A 21,238-nucleotide genomic window follows, 5' to 3' on the forward strand; every position below is an offset into this window, starting at 1 on the left:
ACAAGTTTGGGATCAAGTTTTGGGTGGCTTTACACCTAAAATCCAAGTACATTTGTAATGTCCTCCCATATCTTGGCAAGGACCCTAGTCGTCCCAGTGGAGAGACTGTCTGAAAATGTAGTGATGAGGCTGATGGAACCATTCCTAGACAAGGGCAGAAATGTTACCACGGACAATTTCTTCACATCGCTGTCACTTGCGCATAAACTTCTTAGCCGGAAAACCACCATCCTCGGCACAGTCAACAAGATTCGCCGGAAATCCCTCAATCCGCTAGACACACAGATCGCAATGAATTCACCACTCAGGTATGTTGCAGGTCTTTTGTGGTTCTATGTTTATGTGTTTCTAATTTTAGAATCAACACCGCCAAGTGTGTCATTGTGTCATTGTGTGTAAAAGTGCTATGAAAATAACAATATATCTTATTTATTAGGTGTTTTCAACCACTGCTGCTACGCTGACGGCGTATGCGCCCAAACGGAAGAAGACCGTCTACATTCTTAGCAGCATGCACAGCGTGATTCAGACTGAAAATACCACCAAAAGGAAGCCAAACACTATCACCCTTTGCAACACCACAAAGTGCGGCGTGGATGTGATGGACCAGATGGTGTGGGAGTACACTGTCCGCACAGGGACACGGCGCTGGCCAGTTGCCGTGTTCTATAACATGATTGACATGGCAGCACTGAATGCACATGTGCTGTATCAAGCATGCACCGGAAGGCAGGAAAGATGGGTGGACTTCCTGGTGGAGCTTGCACGAGAGTTGGCTAACTCTCATATGTGTGCGAATAAGGCAAGAAAAGAACAATTGCTTCGGACACAACCCTCCACACCTAGCCCTGGAAAAAGAGCCATGTGTCAGGTCAAACACCAATGCAAGAACAATCATGCCACTGTGCAATGTGTTCACTGCTACAGATACACATGTGGTAAATGCAGACGGAGATACCATGGCAGTGCCAGGATTGTGAGTGATTGCTGGAATGTACTCACTCACTTTTAATATTATTTGTAAATATGTGTACAAATGGTTGGTTTCTTTTTTTTTTTTGTACTGTTTTTATCAATAAATCTCAGCAACAAAGGAAAAAAAACATGCGTGTTGATTTCTCCCTAAGATGGCAAAGTGAAACACAAGTTTCCTTGAAGTGGCTCAGCATGTCCCCACATTGTTTGCATAACAAAAGCAACTGTTCACAGCTGATTAAGGATATTAGCCTAAAGCATTCCAGCCCATCGGCTGTCCTGCGGGTTTTATAGGTAGAAAAGCCAAATGGCTGCTCTCTGGGACTTCTAATGTTAATGGCCAATAACTCCCGGTTCCTGATGTCATAGTTCTGCTCCGCTGCGGTCAGTTTCTTCGAATAGTATGCGCAAGGATGGAGGCTAGGAGGCTCACCGTGGTATTGGGACAGCACGCCCCGACGCGCGGTGGTGGAGGCGTCGACTTCAACAACAAAAGGAGCTGAAGGATCTGGGTGGTGTAGGATGGGGGCCGTGCTGAAGGCTGTCTGCAGTTTCTGGAAGGCTTGGGCGGTGGAGTTCCAGGACAGGGACTTGGGTTTTCCTCGGAGTAGAGATGTTAAAGGGGCTGTGTGAGTGCTGAAATTCTTGATAAAGCGACGGTAAAATGTACCACGGCCGCCCAAGGTGTATATAGACAAATAAAAATAAAACTTTACTCATTTACTAATGTGTATTATACGTGGAATGTATACCTGGCAACTTAAGAACAGAGAGGCAGTTGTAACATCACAAACAAGGTGAGTTTCAGCCAGAGAATACATGTTAAGGCTTTTACACAGCAGAAATAAACTTGACAACAGCCACTATAGATTATATAAGATAATAAACACACGATTACGATAGGATATTCTAATGTGATTTTCTTGAGTTGAATGTGTTCATCTGAAATGCTAATTTGTGCAGCGATATAAAAGGCTATAAATAGCATATTTTAACAACAGTAAACGACCAAATACCACATGTGATCGCAAAAGGACGTTATTACAAACACTCGATGTTGGTTTGAAGTGAGTTCTGAGTAAAAGTGCACTATTAATCTCATAAATTGTCTTATGAAGCATGATGCTAATATGACCTCTAATGCACCTGCAGAAGAGGTCCAACTCTTCTTCATAATGCATTTTGTCATAATACTTCATGTAAGGTCGCAAGAAAATGTTTTGTTGTATTTATTTAGAAATACTTTTTATAATAGTTGGGTAAATGTATACTGGGATTGAAGCAATGTGGCTTGGTAAACGTTTTATTGCCAGTATAAAGGCTGATAATGGCTGAATCAAAACAAAAGAATAATGATAAAAGAATAATAAGGATTATGGTCCTTATTACATTTTTTAATCGATTGACAGCACTAGTTATAAGTGACCCAAAGTCACAGCAGTTGTATAAGATGGAGTTGTGGAGTAACACTTACTGTCAACCGAGCTGCTCCAAAACATTGGAAACATTGGATCATGAGCCGATAGCATGTAAATGAACAACTGTTGCTGTTTGTTCTGAAAATTACATCACAAGCTTAAAATTTTGACAATAGCACTTAGGATTTTTATTTATTTTAACAAACACCATTTACCTCAGTATCTGCAGCTGACAGTTTGGATTCTTCAGTCCATCAGAAAGCAGCTTCACTTCAGAATCCTGCAGGTCATTGTTACTCAGGTCCAGCTCTCTCAGGACAGAGTTTGAGGATTGTAGACCTGAAGACAAACTCTCACAACACTGAGCAGTGAGATTACAGAACTGTAGCCTGTGTGGAGAACAAAACAAAAAAACGATATTTGTCACAATAAAACACACAAGGGAAGTAGGAGATGAGAAGTAAACTCAAAATAACCAATCTTTAATCCAAAATATCCAAAACGGGCTAAAGAAGGTAGCGCAGAGACATACAGGAACACAACATCGACGTTAATACAGGACACATGAGACTGGGAAACACAGGGCTTAACCCTCTGGGGTCGACAAACGCATATATGCGTTTTGAGGCAGATTTTCCTGATAAGGCCAAAATAAACTTGAATTACTCTGCCATTTTTGATCGTACAGATAAGAGCAATACACCATTCGAATCTGTAAGGGGTCTACTTTTATTTGTATACACTCATAATAAAAACTAAACTTTGTGCTTTTGAAGAATAAAGAAAACATACAGGGTGCGCTCTCTGTCTTCTCCGTCTCCGCGAACTGCTTTTTGAAAAACGTCACTAAAATGAACTGTAACTCAGCAAATACTTCACACAGAGACATGAGAAATATATCTATAGAAAGCTTGACATGTCTACTGTTAAATGAAGTAAGTCTTACCGAAAACAAATATTCTGTGATAAAGTAATCCGTATGAAACCAAGGACATGTCCAGTTTTTCCGTCTGGTCTCATTATCTTTAATTAGGTCACGCCCACGCGCTGCTCTCGCTATTGTTATTACAAACCTCCACGCGAGCCACGTGGCATGTAAACGCCCACACCACCGTAAACAAAGCAGCAATGCGTTCATCTCGGATACTTTTCAGTTTTGGAAGAACACGCTGTGAGGAATAAGCCTTGTATTTACCTCAGAAACGCGCTGAGAGGAAAAAAGAGTTGTATTTACCGCCAGAAGACGCGCTGAGAGGAAAAAGCTTTTGTTTACTTCACAAACAGAGCGCGAGCGCAGCTGGAGCCGCGGAGGAGGAGATACTTTATACCGAGTAAGTAATGTTTCTTATTGGCATTCGATAATGTGTTGTGACAACGTTTAACGCATTTACTGGTGAACTTGTCCCAAACTATAACTCCAGAATAAAATGTGTAAAATCGAGTGCAACATTTTGAAATATGATAGGCAACCTTTCATTGCATTTAAATGTTGCACGACGTGAGGATAGTTACATGTTCTATACTTTATTTATTTTGAATAGTACAAATATGTAGGCCAATATATTATAATAAATATAATGTACTGTTTTTGCTGTATTTGGATCAAATAAATGCAGGCTTGGTGAGCTGAAGACACTTCTTACTGTTACTGTTCTACACAAATCTTACTGTTTAAATAATTTGACTGGTAGTGTATGTATTGTCACCATGTTTGCTTTGTCTTTGTCCGTTCATTGTGTTGCTCACGTCTGTTTTGTGTTTTCTCATGCAGTTTCTGCTGTCTCCCGTTTTCCTGGGTTCCAGTTTCCTGACACTGTTTTGGATATTTTGGATATTGCACCCATGATGTCTTGACTCTTCTGTTGTTTATTTGTTTGTTCCTAATAAACTGTTTAACTGCACTCACAAGTGAATCTCAAGTTATGTTATGTGATAGTTATACGTATACACATTTCTTTTTTCCTCACATTCTTTCTTGTAACTCTTCTCTCTCAGTCACACACCTGACTGAATGGCTCATTATGGAGCTCATTATGCGGGCCTTTGTCTTCTCAGGTGTGAGTCACGCCCTCTCGCATAGACCCTTTCCACTCAAAAAGTGACTTAGAAAATTTAAATCAATATATTGTTTTTTTCTGAATGAGTGAGTTAGATTATTTTCAGATCATTTTGAAGCAAATATTCTAGGCTACAAGATCCATTTCTCAAAAGTCTTGTGAACAAATGTTCTGAATGTGTTTTATGGCCTTATTTCAGTGACTTCAAAATTTTAGTTTTTCACTAGCCACGCATAAACGTTTCTTTCTCAAAAACAAAATAATGTACATAAATGCTGCTAACATATTATTGTAGCCCAGTTTGTGCTGTTTACAGTGATATAAGGCTTTAGCCATTTATATGTTTATAAGCAACTGAAAAAAGCACAAATGTCAGGGCATGTCAAAACTTCTCCAGGCCCCCAAAACACCCTTAGACCCCAGAGGGTTAAAAACTATGAACTAAACGAGGTTAATGAAATCTCTGGGATCCACGGTATCGCCGGTAATACCAGCTCGGTTTTTAAAGATCAGTGCAAAAGACACTAAAAATACTCAGTTGATTTTGGTCAAACAAATAAGTGTTATACATCAATCAAAACTGTTAAGTGTCTACTTTTATTTGTGTACACTCACAATAACAACAAAACTTTGTGCTTTTGAAAAAAAATAAAACAAACAGGGTACACTCTCTGTCTTCTCCGTCTCCATGAACTGCTTTTAGAAATGCATTGTGCTTTTAGACACTTTGAAATGAAGCAAGTCTTATCGAAAACAAACATTCTGTGATGAAGTAATCTGTATGAAACCAACACGATGTTCAGTCTTTCCCGTCTAACTCATTATCTCTAATGCAATCCCGCCCCCTCGCGGGTCGCGTCGTTCATATGTAAATATCCACGTGAGACGCGCGCACATGTAAACGCCCAACGCAAAAAAGCGTGAGGAGATCATTCATCACGGTTACTGTTCGTTTCTGTAAGAAGACACGCTGAGTAAAAGCTGGATTTCCCTCAAAAGAAGAACAAGATTTCATCCAGTAGAGGAGATCAATCTAACGAGTAAGTAATGTTTCTTTTTTGCATTAGTTAACGTGTTATTGTGGCAAAAACTTTAACACATTAACTAGTTGGGTTGTTCCCAAACTACATGATGAATGCTACGCATCTAAGAATGTTTAGTACAAATAAACATTTGTTTAGTACAAATGTTTATTTGTACAAATGTACAAAAAACATTTGTACCTTTTTTATAGTACAAAGTACATCCTTTTATAGTACAAAGCATGCGTGAGTCTATGGCTACAGAATCACATCATAGGTTACTATAAAATCATACATACTAGGCTATGTAGCAAATCAGCTCAAAGGGAAATTGTATATAAATAATTACAGTGACCCACACTCGGAATTCGTGCTCTGCATTTAACCCATCCAAAGTGCACACACACAGCAGTGAACACACACACACCGTGAACACACACCCGGAGCAGTGGGCAGCCATTTATGCTGCGGTGCCCGGGGAGCAGTTGGGGGTTCGGTGCCTTGATTAAGGGCACTTCAGTCATGGTATTGAAGGTGGAGAGAGCGCTGTACATTCACTCCCCCCACCTACAGTCCCTACCGGCCCGAGTCGAGAGTCCGACTCTCTAACCATTAGGCCTCGACTTCCCCACGACTTCCCCCACGACTATCAACTCCATGAAAGGATATTCCCTTGACCGCAGAAAATACTTTCCTATTAATGCATTAGAGCATATAGTGAGGTTCAAAATCGTAAAGAGACATTAATTTGCAAGGCAGAACCAGAAACCCATGTAATTTGTGCACACAACTTTTATTAACTAAACACTAACGCAAACTACTCTAACAAACAAACAAACATACAATCACTCATACATGGGAAAGGGCAAATGAGAGTTGATGGATGAAACCATCAGGAAACCTGAGAATGAAGCTATGAAAAGAGTCAGTTAACCACCTGAGTAGAACCATCAGCCCCGTTTATAATGAGGTCTACAGCTTATACTAAACCTCTGTTTTGTTTAGTTAAATGTACGATACTTGCATTGCCTTTGTCGCTGACGAGATGCAGTCTCGGATGAAAGTCTTGATGGTTTCAAGGTTTTTGGACTCGCGATACTGTTCTTCCGGGTTGAAGAGTGATGAATTCCAAAGATGTCCTGACTTGATGGTGATTGGGAGTTTCTTCCCAGGTAGAAAGTGAAAAAGATCTAAGAAAGAGATCTGCTGAGATCCGAGGATCTTTGGTTAAATGCAAAGTCAAGGCCGCAAGGCCTGGTGTAAAACTTAAGGGTCCAGTAGAGTTCTAGCTCATTATGTTTTAAACAGTGCCACTTTGTGGAATAAAGGTGAATTGCACTTATTGATTCTACAGACAGATAATTATTGTTGTTTAATGTTTAATCTTGCCTGCTGTTACGGAGCAGTGTGGCGACATGACAAAGAGCGTTGATCCTGATTGGTCCTCTTGCATGCATTCGAAGTGCTGATTGGCTGATTTGCAGATAGAACCTTATAGAACTAAGTTAGAGTTCGACTTTGTAGATAGAACCTTTTTGTTTTCTAAATAAAAAGTCCTAAAATGTACAAAACTGTTTCTGTTGTCACAGAATAAGAATATGTGAATAACTAAATTTTGACAAAAATGTCAGATAGAACCTTATAATTCCAAGGCGACAAAATGTTTCGGTTTATTTACCGGTATTTTATATAATTTCTGAATGTATGGTATATAATTATCTGAATGTAACTTATTTTGATCATTCATACGATGGGACTGGCATACAAATGTTCCATGAAACACTTGTGAACCCTGTAGTAAGTTGATTTGTGCAGCCAGATCTTTGCTCGTTTCTATGTTAGAGTGATAAATGACGGCTGTTGTCCCAATCTACAGGTCCTGGTTGTTCAAAAAGTTTCATATGGATCCGAATGATTCAGTGATTCACTCAATAATTCAGACAAATTCAACGATTCAGATTACCAAATCCAGATTACCAGTAGTCTGAATGAAACCACATATCTCAATGTAGACTGACGATACATAAAGAACAACAGGGAAAACAGTCATCAGGGGGTGTTTTCCTTTGATTTAACCCTCTGGGGTCGACAAACGCATATACGCGTTTTGAGGCAGATTTTCCTGATAAGGCCGAAATGAGCTTGAATTACTCTGCCATTTTTGATCGTACAGATAAGAGCAATACACCATTTGAATCTGTAAGGGGTCTAATTTTATTTGTATACACTCATAATAACAACTAAACTTTGTGCTTCTGAAGAATAAAGAAAACAAACAGGGTGCGCTCTCTGTCTTCTCCGTCTCCGCGAACTGCTTTTTGAAACGCGTCACTAAAATGAACTGTAACTCAGCAAATACTTCACACAGAGACACTTTGAAATGAAGCAAGTCTTATCGACAACAAACATTCTGTGATGAAGTAATCCGTATGAAACCAACACGATGTTCAATCTTTCCCGTCTGACTCATTATCTCTAATGAGATCCCGCCCTCGCGCTGTTCATATGTAAATAGCCACGTGGTAAGTGCGCGCGTGCAAACGCCCAACAACACAAAGAGTGAGGAGATTCATCGCGGCTACTGTTCGTTTCTGGAAGACGCGCGGAGTAAAAGCAGGATTTCCCTCGAAAGAAGAACACGATTTCATCCAGCAGAGGAGATGAGTAAGTAATGTTTCTTTTTTACATTAGTTAACGTTTTATTGCGACATAAACTTGAACAATTTACTAACAGTTAGCTGGGTTTTCCCCCAAACGACAACATGATGAATGCTACGCGTCTAAGAATGTTTAGTACATGTTTATTATTAATACTCTGTTCACAAATAGATTTTAATAGCGTGCTAAACAATAATAATTAGTTTCTCAGATATAAAATATCATTTTTTATAGTACAAAGTACATCCTTTTATTGTACAAAGCATACTTGAGTCTGTGGCTACAGAATCATATCATAGGCTACTATAAAATCATACATACTAGACTGTATGACTACAAAATCATAGTTGGGTTTTTCCCAAACTATAATCCCTGACTACAATGTTTGAAATCGTGTAAAACATTTTGAATATGTTCGAGGGGCAATTCACTGTATTTAAATTTCTTACGGCGCGATGATGTTTTCATGCTCTATATAAAACAATAAAAGTAATATGAGTGTACACTGTAACATGATAAATGCTATGAGTCCAAGTATGTTTAGTACATGTTTATTATTAATAGCCTACTCTGTTCAGAAATAGATTTTAATAATGTGCTAAACAATAATAATTAGTTTCTCAGGTATAAGATTTCTTTCTCTTTTTTTATGATAGTGATATATATGATATTTATGATATATATACAGATGTTCCTGATATCAACATGCTCACAAATGTTTTTTGTTTGTATTTTGAATCAGATACCAGCACCAGATGTATCCTGATGTCTCTTCAAACTGTTTTCCTCTGAGAGCGCTGTACCAACATCAGATGTTCAACTACACTGATATTCTGTGTTAAAACAAGCTCCTTTTCTACTGATTATGTTTTTTTCTTCTTGAATCCATGGAAAGAAGTAGAAACACTTAAATAACACACACAAATATCAGGTATGATTTACTTGTTTCACTTGTTGAACAGAATCTGTTGCAGGAATGACTCAAAGTCTGTTCACATCTCTGTGGTTAGATCAGTGTGCACAATAATGTGTCTTTGACCTTCATTATGTATGTTTTGATTATACTGTGTTGTAAATAAAACACAAATAATTAAAAAAAAAAAACTTTCAATCTCCTCACATTCTCTCTTACCTGCCTCAAAGTCACAGTCACACTGATGGGCCATTAGAGGCCATTAGGGGAGGGCCCTTTGTCTCTCAGGTGAGACTCACTTAATATTCATGGCCATTGCCACTCCCTCGCATATAGACCCTCGATGACAAAACATGTCTTGAAAAATTTAAATCAATATATTGTTTTCTGTGAGTGAGTAAGCAGAATGATTTTCACATAATTTTGAAGTAAATATTCTAGCCTACAAGACTGATTACTCAAAAGTCTTGTTCAGGACTATTTAGTGTGGTTTTTATGGCCTTATTTCAGCTAAAAAAATTTTCCCAAAACTTACAAACCACGCATAATATTTTTTTTTCTAAAAACTGCAAACATGTACATCCATCTTGGTCACATATTATTGTAGCACAGTTTGTGCTGAATACAAAAAAAATTACATGTTGGTCAATAGTATGTTTTAAGTAGCTGAAATAAGCACAAATATCAGGGCATGTCAAAACATCTCAAGGGCCCCAAAATGACCTCAGACCCCAGAGGGTTAAAGGGATAGTTCACACAAAATGAAAATTCTGTCATTAATTACTCATGTCTCATGTCGTTCCAAACCCCTAAGACCTTCGTTCATCTTCAGAACACAAATTAAGATATTTTTGATGAACCATCAAAATAGAGAGATACAACCACGATCAGATTATAAAAGCAGATCGTTTGTAACTCTAATGTCACAAAGCACGGTACACAGAACTGGTGAGTGAGAAAAACAGGTTTATTGAAGGGATTCGGGATTTCAGGATCGGGAGTGACCAAAAGCAGGTGAGTGAGCAAGTTAGTGTGAAGTTCAGATGGCTTAGCTGCAAAGTTGTGCCTTTGTTTGCAGGTTCAGATTGAGGATCAAAGGATTTGAGGCGAATCCACGAGGGATCCAACTGGTAAGCATTGGAGTAAGTCGCGATCGTGGATTGAGTCCAGAGCTGTCCATCTAGTGAACGGTAGACCGGACAATGTGGGGAATGGCAGTGTGTGTGTATATAGTGGTGTTGATTGGTGACAGCAAGTGCGTGCAATTAGAAGTCAGGTGACTGTGATCGGGTGATTGTGCTGGGTGGTGACAGTGACTGATTCCTGACATTACCCCCTCCCCCAGGGGCGGCTCCTGACGCCCTTGAACGGTGACGGGGGCGGCCACGGCCACGGCCTGTGGGCGCGGGACGCTCGGGGTGCGTGCGATGGAATTCTTCAATCAGTAAGGGGTCTAGGATGTCTTCCCTGGCCACCCAGGAGCGTTCCTCCGGTCCGTATCCTTCCCAGTCAACCAGATATTCCAGTCTTCCGCCCCGTCGCCGTGAGTCCAGGATTTCCTTGACCAGATAGACGGAGGGTTGTTCGAGAATTTCTGGGGGAGGAGGTTCGTCCACTTCTGTGGGTCCTGGTGCAGAAGGAGAACAGGGTTTATGGAGTGACACGTGGAATGAAGGATGTATTCTGTACCTGGGTGGGAGTTGGAGTTCATAGGTGACCTCGTTGATCTGCCTCTGTATTGGGAAGGGACCAGTGTAGCGGGACTCAGCTTCTTGCACGGCAGGCGGAGGCGCAGATCCCGGGTGGACAGCCAGACCTTGTCTCTGGGATGGTAGGTGGGAGTAGTGGTTCGCCGGGCATCTGCGAAGATTTTATGCCTCCGCACTGCACGTTGGAGGTGGACATGAGCTGAGTCCCACACTCTCGCCGCCGGAACCAGTGGTCTACAGCTGGAACCTCCGACGGCTCTCCTGTCCATGGGAAGAGTGGTGGTTGGTACCCAGTATGCACTGAAATGGTGTAAGACCAGTGGTGTTTTGTTGCAGGGAGTTCTGTGCATACTCGGCCCATGGGAGGAAGCGGCTCCAGCTGTGCTGATAGTCATGGCAGTATGCCCCGGGTAACGTCCGAGTTCCTGGATCTTGCGCTCAGTCTGGCCATTAGTCTGGGGATGGTATCCTGAGGACAAGCTGACCGTGATGCCCAGCAACCTGAAGAAGGCTTTCCATACGTGGGAAATAAACTGAGGACCTCTGTCTGAGACTATGTCTTCAGGTATTCAAGTTTTGGAACACGTGCTGGAATAAGTGTTCTGCTGTTTCCATGGCAGTAGGGAGTCCTTTGAGGGGATGAATTTGCAGGCTTTGGAAAAGCTATCGACTGCTACCAGCACACAAGTGTTACCTTGAATTAGGTAGGTCCGTCACGAAGTCTACTCCCAAGTATGACCAGGGTCGATGAGGGATTGGTAACGGCTTTAGCTTGCCTGCATGGCTTACAACCATGGCTGGAGGGAGAATGGGTTCAGGATCTGTGGGAGTATCGGGAGAATGCATTCTGGAGAGGGCATCAGCCTTGTTGTTACGACTTCCGGGGCGATAGGTTATGGTGAACTGGAACCTGGTGAAGAACAAAGCCCAGCGGGCTTGACGTGGGTTGAGTCTTTTTGCATCTCGAAGATATTGGAAGTTTTTATGGTCAGTGATGACTGTGAACAGGTGTTTTGCTCCCTCCAGCCAGTGCCGCCACTCTTCCAGGGCGAGTTTAACACTAGAAGTCCCAGAGATTTGTAACCCTCCTTTAGCCAAGTGGATGCTAACTGGCTAGTCTTTTGGCTATCATTAGCATCAATTCATGTGTAAATGTGGTCATTACCTGAGCAATCTGCAGGGGTTGGGGTGTGTGTGAATGGTTGCTGGTGGCTTGTTTGTATGTGTGGGGAGGGAGGGCTGCTAAAAGCAGAGAACTTGATTGACCATGTCTCACATTGGCATGTAGGGTCTTGCCCAGGTGTAAACAGGTATGAATTAGCACATCTAATTGCATGCAGCTTGCTCTCAAATGAGAAATAATTCCTTTTGTGCTGAGGTGGATAAAATCTCACTGCACATAGCCTACTACTTCAGTGCCCTCAAGAATTCTGTGGTGTACGAACCTCCTCTCCAAGAAAAGAAAATGCAGAGAAGACTCACCACTCGGCAGGCCATGGAAATGATCCTGAGTGAAGTAAACCCTTGTGACTCAGATGGAGAAGACATAGAACTTCAGCCGGATTCGGACTCAGAGCTGTCTGATCTGTCTTCAGGTTAAGTTTCATTTCATATTATTTCCTATTTCATTTCAAACCAGTAAGTGGAAAACACCAAAAAAGCAGAGTGACATAAATATTTACTCTGCCTTTTTTGGTATTGTCCACTTTTTTGTTTGTACTACTTAGCAGACATTCACTGCCATCTGAAGTGCAAAACATTATTAGTTGTTTCTTTGCTTTAGTTGTATCTTTTTATTTAGGAATATATTTCAGACATTATTCCGATACAGAGAAGGAGATACTGGAATTATTATTAGTATCTATGCATGCATTTGTGATATAATTTGACTTTTCCATTGCTCACAATTTGAATTTGTTCACACTGCAGATGAGGAGACTGCTCCTCAACCAAAAAAGAGAGCCCGTTTGGGGACTGACCTGACAGAGACAACGAAAGATGGCTCAGTGTGGCGTGAAGAACAGGTGGGGACGCGTCTCCCTTTCACCCCAATCAAAGCGTACGCTGCAGATGGAGAGCCAACGGCTAAGGCCAGGAAAAGTATCTCGAGTCGCCTTCAGAGCTTCCTGTGTTTCATCACTCTTGACATGCTTCATAGCATTCAAGAATGGACTATTCAACATGCACAGGAAACGGAGCATGTTCATTGGTTCATGGCCCTCCCTGAACTAATGGCATTTATTGCAATTGTCATCTTGCGGGGGCTTACCAAGGTTCCATCACTACGTGACTGCTGGTCAGCAAACCTGGGAAACCCACATATCATTGGAACAATGCCGCGAAACCGCTTCCAAGACATCATGCGACACCTACGCTTTGATGACAGGTCCACCCGGAGTGATCGAGCAAAGACTGATAAATCTGCTGCAATTTCCAGTGTGTGGGGATCATTTGTCACCAATTGCATCACGTTCTACAACCCTGGTCTACATATCACCATTGATGAACAGCTTTTCCGTCAAAGACTCGCTGCTGTTTCCTGCAGTATATTGCAACTAAACCTGACAAGTTTGGGATCAAGTTTTGGGTGGCTTGCGACCTAAAATCCAAGTACATTTGTAATGTCCTCCCATATCTTGGCAAGGACCCTAGTCGTCCCAGTGGAGAGAGACTGTCTGAAAATGTAGTGATGAGGCTGATGGAACCATTCCTAGACAAGGGCAGAAATGTTACCACGGACAATTTCTTCACATCGCTGTCACTTGCGCATAAACTTCTAGCCGGAAAACCACCATCCTCGGCACAGTCAACAAGATTCGCGGAAATCCCTCAATCCGCTAGACACACAGATCGCAATGAATTCACCACTCAGGTATGTTGCAGGTCTTTTGTGGTTCTATGTTTATGTGTTTCTAATTTTAGAATCAACACCGCCAAGTGTGTCATTGTGTCATTGTGTGTAAAAGTGCTATGAAAATAACAATATATCTTATTTATTAGGTGTTTTCAACCACTGCTGCTACGCTGACGGCGTATGCGCCCAAACGGAAGAAGACCGTCTACATTCTTAGCAGCATGCACAGCGTGATTCAGACTGAAAATACCACCAAAAGGAAGCCAAACACTATCACCCTTTGCAACACCACAAAGTGCGGCGTGGATGTGATGGACCAGATGGTGTGGGAGTACACTGTCCGCACAGGGACACGGCGCTGGCCAGTTGCCGTGTTCTATAACATGATTGACATGGCAGCACTGAATGCACATGTGCTGTATCAAGCATGCACCGGAAGGCAGGAAAGATGGGTGGACTTCCTGGTGGAGCTTGCACGAGAGTTGGCTAACTCTCATATGTGTGCGAATAAGGCAAGAAAAGAACAATTGCTTCGGACACAACCCTCCACACCTAGCCCTGGAAAAAGAGCCATGTGTCAGGTCAAACACCAATGCAAGAACAATCATGCCACTGTGCAATGTGTTCACTGCTACAGATACACATGTGGTAAATGCAGACGGGAGATACCATGGCAGTGCCAGGATTGTGAGTGATTGCTGGAATGTACTCACTCACTTTTTAATATTATTTGTAAATATGTGTACAAATGGTTGGTTTCTTTTTTATTTTATTTTGTACTGTTTTTATCAATAAATCTCAGCAACAAAGGAAAAAAAAAACATGCGTGTTGATTTCTCCCTAAGATGGCAAAGTGAAACACAAGTTTCCTTGAAGTGGCTCAGCATGTCCCCACATTGTTTGCATAACAAAAGCAACTGTTCACAGCTGATTAAGGATATTAGCCTAAAGCATTCCAGCCCATCGGCTGTCCTGCGGGTTTTATAGGTAGAAAAGCCAAATGGCTGCTCTCTGGGACTTCTAATGTTAATGGCCAATAACTCCCGGTTCCTGATGTCATAGTTCTGCTCCGCTGCGGTCAGTTTCTTCGAATAGTATGCGCAAGGATGGAGGCTAGGAGGCTCACCGTGGTATTGGGACAGCACGCCCCCGACGCCGGTGGTGGAGGCGTCGACTTCAACAACAAAAGGAGCTGAAGGATCTGGGTGGTGTAGGATGGGGGCCGTGCTGAAGGCTGTCTGCAGTTTCTGGAAGGCTTCGTGGGCGGTGGAGTTCCAGGACAGGGACTTGGGTTTTCCTCGGAGTAGAGATGTTAAAGGGGCTGTGTGAGTGCTGAAATTCTTGATAAAGCGACGGTAAAAGTTGGCAAATCCCAGGAACTGTTGGAGCTCTTTAATGGTCTGGGGACGAGGCCAATTCCTCACAGAATCTACCTTCCCCTGGTCCATTTGAATTCTGTCTTGGCCTACTATGTATCCCAGGAATTGCACTGTGGGGCGATGGAATTTGCATTTCTCCAGCTTCAGGAAGAGATGGTGTTCTCGGAGTTTCTGGAGGACCTGCTTGACGTGTTGGCGATGTTCGGCCTGGTTCCGGGAGTAGATTAGTATGTTGTCAATGCACACACGGAGCGATGGAGAAACTCCCGGAACACCTCGTTCATGAATCCCTGGAAGACTGATGGGGCGTTGGCCAGCCCATACGGCATTACAAGATATTCGTAGTGCCCCGACGGAGTGATGAATGCCATCTTCCACTCGTCCCCTTTTCGGATTCGAACGAGGTTGTACGCGCTTCGCAGGTCCAGCTTGGAGAAGATGCGGGCCCCACGGAATTCTTCAAGGGCAGCCGGGACCAGGGGAAGAGGGTAAGGCAGCTTTTTGGGAATTAAGAGCTCGGTAATCAATACAAGGCCGCAAGCCCCTGTCCTTCTTACCCCGAAGAAGAAACTGGAAGCTGCCGGAGAGGTGGAGGGTCTGATGAAACCTTGGTTGAGAGCCTCCTTGATGTAGTCCTCCATTGCCTTGGGCTCCGGGATGGACAGAGGGTAAACTCTACCCTTGGGGAGTTTTGTTCCAGGCAGCAAGTCGATGGCACAGTCCCATGGTCGCAGTGGTAGTAATTTGGTTGCTGCCTGCTTACTAAAGACATCCTGGAATGTCACATAATCAGATGGGACCTTGACTTCTTCCTGGGGTTCAGGACTTTCGATGAGCGTGGAGGCAACGTGAACGATGCTGGAACTCTGGGAAGGAGTGGGTACTGACGAGAGACAGTGCTGATGACAGTATTCGCTCCAGTGAGTAACTTCACACAGGTCCCATCTGATCTCTGGAGAATGGAGCACGAGCCAGGGGCGTCCCAGGATGATATCCACCGTGGGTCCCTCCAGTACCAGAAAGGTGATCTCTTCCTCATGCAGTTGTCCGACCTTGAGCTTTATTGTAGGTGCTTGGTATTTCACCCATCCACGCCCTAACGGCTTTCCCTGGATGGTCTCTACTCAGAACTCCCGGGCATGGCGCTTCTTGGGGAGCTGAAGACGTTTCAGTAGGTCTTGGGAAATGAAGTTGCCCGATGAGCCCGAGTCGACAAGGGCGGATACTGCAACAGAATTATTATCGGTGAATAGTTGAACTGGGAGCAAGGACAGGGTTGAAAGAACAGGATCCAATTGAAGGGTACTCACCGCAGGGCGTGGTGGTCGGATAGGGCAGGTCCTGATGTAATGGTCGGGATCAGCACTGTAGAGGCACAATCTTGCAATCCGGTGAGTCGAGTGTTATCCACATGCATTGGTTCTGGTACTGGGGAACCCATGGCGGGCGCGACAGACTGGTGGGCGATTTCATTGGCGTGTGAGGCGTTAGGAAATATGAGTGGCTCTCTGCATAAAGTTTTCAAGACCAAAGGAGTCATCATAGATGGCCATATGTGCTTGAATGCGGGGATCCAGGCACTGTCGATAGGCGCTGAGCAGAGCGGTTTCATTCCACCCGCTAGTGGCTGCTAGCGTTCGAAACTTCAACGTGTAGTCACTTGTAGAAGCAGAGCCTTGACGCAGTCGCAGCAACTGATCGGCTACGGAGAGCTTTCCTGTTGCATAGCCAAACACCTCCTTAAAATGGTTAGTGAACGCACTATATGAGTTGGTTATGGCACTATTTGTATCCCATATTGTTTTCGCCAACAGCGCCTTGCCACGGAGAAGAGAAATCAGAAAGGATACCTTTGATCGTTCGGTGGAGAATTGTTGGGGCTGCATCTCCAAATACAGTGCCACTTGGAGGAGGAAACCGCCACACTCAGCTGCGTCGCCCGTGAAGGTAGCAGGCATGGCCATGGGACTGACAGAGGCAGACCGCGGAGGTGTTGGGGGAACCAGGAATGCCCGGAGAGTGGTGACAAGTTCCTCCAGGACCTCCGCTGGTGTGGATGGATGGGGATCCATTTGGTTGTCGGTTATGGTCCGGTCTTCTGTCACAAAGCACGGTACACACAACTGGTGAGTGAGAACAAACAGGTTTATTGAAGGGATTCGGGGATTTCAGGATCGGGAGTGACCAAAAGCAGGTGAGTGAGCAAGTTAGTGTGAAGTTCAGATGGCTTAGCTGTGGTTGAAGTTGTGTCTTTGTTTGCAGGTTCGGATTGAGGTACAAAGGCTTCGAGGGAGAATCGGCGAGGGATCCAACTGGTAAGCATTGGGGTAAGTTGCGATCGTGGAGTGAGTCCAGAGCTGTCCATCTAGTGAACGGTAGACCGGACAATGTGGGGAATGGCAGTGTGTGTGTATATAGTGGTGTTGATTGGTGACAGCAGGTGCGTGTAATTAGAAGTCAGGTGACTGTGATCGGGTGATTGTGCTGGGTGGTGACTGTTGTGATGGTGACTGATTCCTGACATCTAATGAGAGCAGTCTCAGTACTATGATATGGTCTAAAACCTGACTGGAAATCCTCACATATATCATTTTTCTCTGAGAAGGAACATAGTTGTGATGATACTACCTTTTCTAATATCTTTGACAGAAAAGGGAGATTTGAGATCGGTCTGTAATTAATTAATTATTTGGGGTCAAGTTGTGTTTTTTTAATGAGAGGCTTAATAACAGCCAGTTTGAAGGTTTTTGGGACATATCCATATGACAATGATGAGTTAATAATTAGGGATGGGTATCGTTTACATTTTATAGATACTGATACCGATACCGATACCGATACTGCTTATTGATACCGGTACTTATCGATACTGTTATCGATACTATTTGGTGCAAAATTATATGATATTAAAAGTTATTTTAATACTGCCAGTCAGCAGTGAGTTATTTTTCTCTTTGTGCTTTATTTTATTAACATTAAATGAATAGTTCACCCAAAAATTAAAATGGTCATCATTTACTCACTCTCAAGTTGTTTTAAACCTGAGTGCATTTCTTTCCTGTGTTGAACATAAAAGTTATTTTGAAGAATGTGGGAAACCAAACAGTTGCTGGTCCCCAGTGAATTCCATATTTTTTTTTCCTACTATCAAAGTCAGTGAGGACCAGCAACTGTTTGGTTACCCACATTCTTCAAAATATCTTATTTTGTGTTCAGCACAAGAAAGAAATTAACACAGGGACAATATGACAGTGAGTAAATAATGACAGTATTTTAATATTTGGGTGAACTATCCCATTAATGATTTTCGGCAGCATGTTCAGTACTGTCCCTTTAAGAGCTGCGCGCATCCGTTTCAAATGTTTACTTTAGACATAACTGTTTTTATATGTAAACCTTGTGTGTTTTTGACAGTATTAGCGCAATCAGACGTTAACTAAGATAACTAAGTAATCAGGTGCTGTTTGACCGGCCTTTTAGTGTATGCACGCTTCAAGTGTATGCACTCTGAATAAGCACGTCAGAACAGTGCGCGAATGAAACGTTTAACCGGCAAGGCTTTGCACATGCAAATAATATACTTTTGTGATTGCGAATAAGTGCAGTGTCTAGTGAGTGTAACTCTACCGCTGAATTAACATTTGCACTTCAAGTTGGAGTCGGGAGACACATTAAATACAGTTCATTGCTTGAGGTATATGTTGTGTTTTGTTAGTAAATGTTTCATTACATTACTGGTGTTGCCTCCTTTGTTCACTATTACTCTACTGCATATATTGCACCTGACACTAGTGTCGCTTAGTTTTGTAACGTGAGCCCACACTTTCGAACGTTTCACTCTTGCCGCCACTGACTTCACGCAAACACACACCACACATGAGCATGGATAATCACACACACGAGCATGGATAATCACACACACGTCGAGCAAACATCAACCACATCATTCAGTGAAGAAAAATGACAAGCAGCAGCTTCTAATTCGTCATTAACATTGGAGTATACAAAGATAAAACAACCTAAGTATCGATAACAGTATCGTTTGTCCTGAAGCTTATCGGTAGTCCGGTATTGACCCAATTACGGTCCAAAAAATTACCGGTTCTCGGTACCCATCCCTATGAATAATATTCAGAAGAGGATCTATTACTTCTGGAAGCACCTATTTTAGGAGCTTAGATGGAACAGGGTCTAACATACAGGTTGTTGGTTTAGATGATTTAACAAGTTTATACAATTCTTCATTTCCAATAGAAGAGAATTAGTGGAATTGTTCCTCGGGATCTATAGCGTACTATCTGATGCGATACTGTGGCTGACAGCTGCATGGTTACGATTTTATCTCTAATAGTTTCGATCTTGGAAGTAAAATAGTTCATAAAGTCATTACTGCCATGCTGCTAGGTAATGTCTGCACCTGCTGATGTTATATTTTTTTGTTAATTTTTTAACTGTATTGAATAAATACTTGGGGTTGTGTTTGTTTTTGTTTCTTCTAAAAGAGACTTGAAGTAAGCAGATCTATCAATTTTTAAGGCTTTCCTGTAGGAGAGAGTACTTTTCCGCCAAACAATACGAAATACCTCTAATTTTGTTTTTCTCCAGCTGCACTCCATTTTCCGGGCTGCTCTCTTTAGGGCCCGAGTGTGATCATCATACTACGGTGTTGGACTCTTTTCCTTAATCTTCCTTAAGTGTAAAGGAGCAACCGTATCTAAAGTGCTAGAAAAGAGATAGTCTATAGTTTCTGATACATCAAGTTGTTCTGAGCTTTTGGATATGCTGAGCAACTGAGATAAGTCAGGAAGATTATTTATAAAGCAGTCTTTTGTGGTAGAAGTGATGGTTCTACCATATTTGTAACAAGGAGTTGGCTTTACAGCTTTAGCTATATGGAATATACACAAAACTAGATAATGATCAGAGATATCATCGCTCTGCTGCAAAATTTCAACGCCACTGACATCAATTCCATATGACAGAATTAAATCTAGAGTATGATTTCGACAATTAGTAGGTCCTGACACGTGTTGTTTAACCCCAATAGAGTTCAGTGAGTGGAAATTAACCCTCTGGGGTCTGAGGTCATTTTGGGGCCTTTGAGATGTTTTGACATGCCCTGATATTTGTGCTTATTTCAGCTACTTAAAACATACTATTGGCCAACATGTAATTTTTTTTGTATTCAGCACAAACTGTGCTACAATAATATGTGACCAAGATGGATGTACATGTTTGCATTTTTTAGAAAAAAAATATTATGGGTGGTTAGTAAGTTTTGGGGGAAAAAATGTAGCTGAAATAAGGCCTTAAAACCCACACTAAATAGTTCTGAATAAGACTTTTGAGTAATCAGTCTTGTAGGCTAGAATATTTACTTCAAAATTATGTAAAAAAACATTCTGCTTACTCATTCACAGAAAACAATATATTGATTTAAAATTTTCAAGACATGTTTTGTCATCGAGGGTCTATATGCGAGGGAGTGGCAATGTCCATGAATATTAAGTGAGTCTCACCTGAGAGACAAAGGGCCCTCCCCTATTGGCCTCTAATGGCCCATCAGTGTGACTGTGACTTTGAGGCAGGTAAGAGAGAATGTGAGGAGATTGAAAAAAAGGTTTTTTTAAATTATTTGTATTTTATTTACAACACAGTATAATCAAAACATACAAAATGAAGGTCAAAGACACATTATTGTGCACACTGATCTAACCACAGAGATGTGAACAGACTTTGAGTCATTCCTGCAACAGATTCTGTTGAACAAGTAAATCATACCTGATATTTACATGTGTTATTTAAGTGTTTCTACTTCTTTCCATGGATTAAAGAAGAAAAAAACGCAATCAGTTGAAAAGGAGCTCGTTTTAACATAGAATATCAGTGTAGTTGAACATCTGATGTTGGTACAGCGCTCTCAGAGGAAAACAGTTTGAAGAGACATCAGGATACATCTGGTGCTGGTATCTGATTCAATAAAATACAAACAACCAAAAAAATAAAAAAGAAATCATATCATCTGAGAAACTAATTATTATTGTTTAGCACGTTATTAAAATCTATTTCTGAACAGAGTAGTCTATTAATAATAAACATGTACTAAACATACTTAGACTCGCTGCATTCATCATGTTACAGTGTACACTCATACTACTTTTATTGTTTTATATAAAGCATGGAAACATCATCGTGCCTTAAGAAATTTAAATACAATGAATTGCCTATCATATCATCAAACATTGTAGTCAGG

The 21,238-nt window shown here is 41.9% G+C and overlaps 1 protein-coding gene across 5 annotated transcripts in view; it reads right to left on the reverse strand.

The window, feature by feature from the left end:
• LOC131539043 (NACHT, LRR and PYD domains-containing protein 3-like) overlaps window positions 1–21,238 on the reverse strand; it is a 176,297-nt gene that overhangs the window by 70,204 nt on the left and 84,855 nt on the right. For 3 of the 5 annotated variants that reach the window (XR_009270764.1, XR_009270763.1, XM_058773328.1), the window contains exons 18-19: window positions 2,609–2,782; window positions 2,450–2,531 (exon numbers count right to left, since the gene is read on the reverse strand). Coding sequence is in view for 2 of the 5 variants with exons in the window: in XM_058773328.1 (XP_058629311.1) it covers window positions 2,450–2,531; window positions 2,609–2,782 (256 nt within the window). In the remaining 3 variants the exon portion in view is untranslated. The remainder of the gene's footprint in view (window positions 1–2,449; window positions 2,532–2,608; window positions 2,783–21,238) is intronic. The other 2 variants (XR_009270765.1, XM_058773327.1) reach the window with 1 other exon arrangement.

Source organism: Onychostoma macrolepis, chromosome 04 (assembly GCF_012432095.1).
Source record: "Onychostoma macrolepis isolate SWU-2019 chromosome 04, ASM1243209v1, whole genome shotgun sequence".
NCBI classification, from domain to species: domain Eukaryota; kingdom Metazoa; phylum Chordata; class Actinopteri; order Cypriniformes; family Cyprinidae; genus Onychostoma; species Onychostoma macrolepis.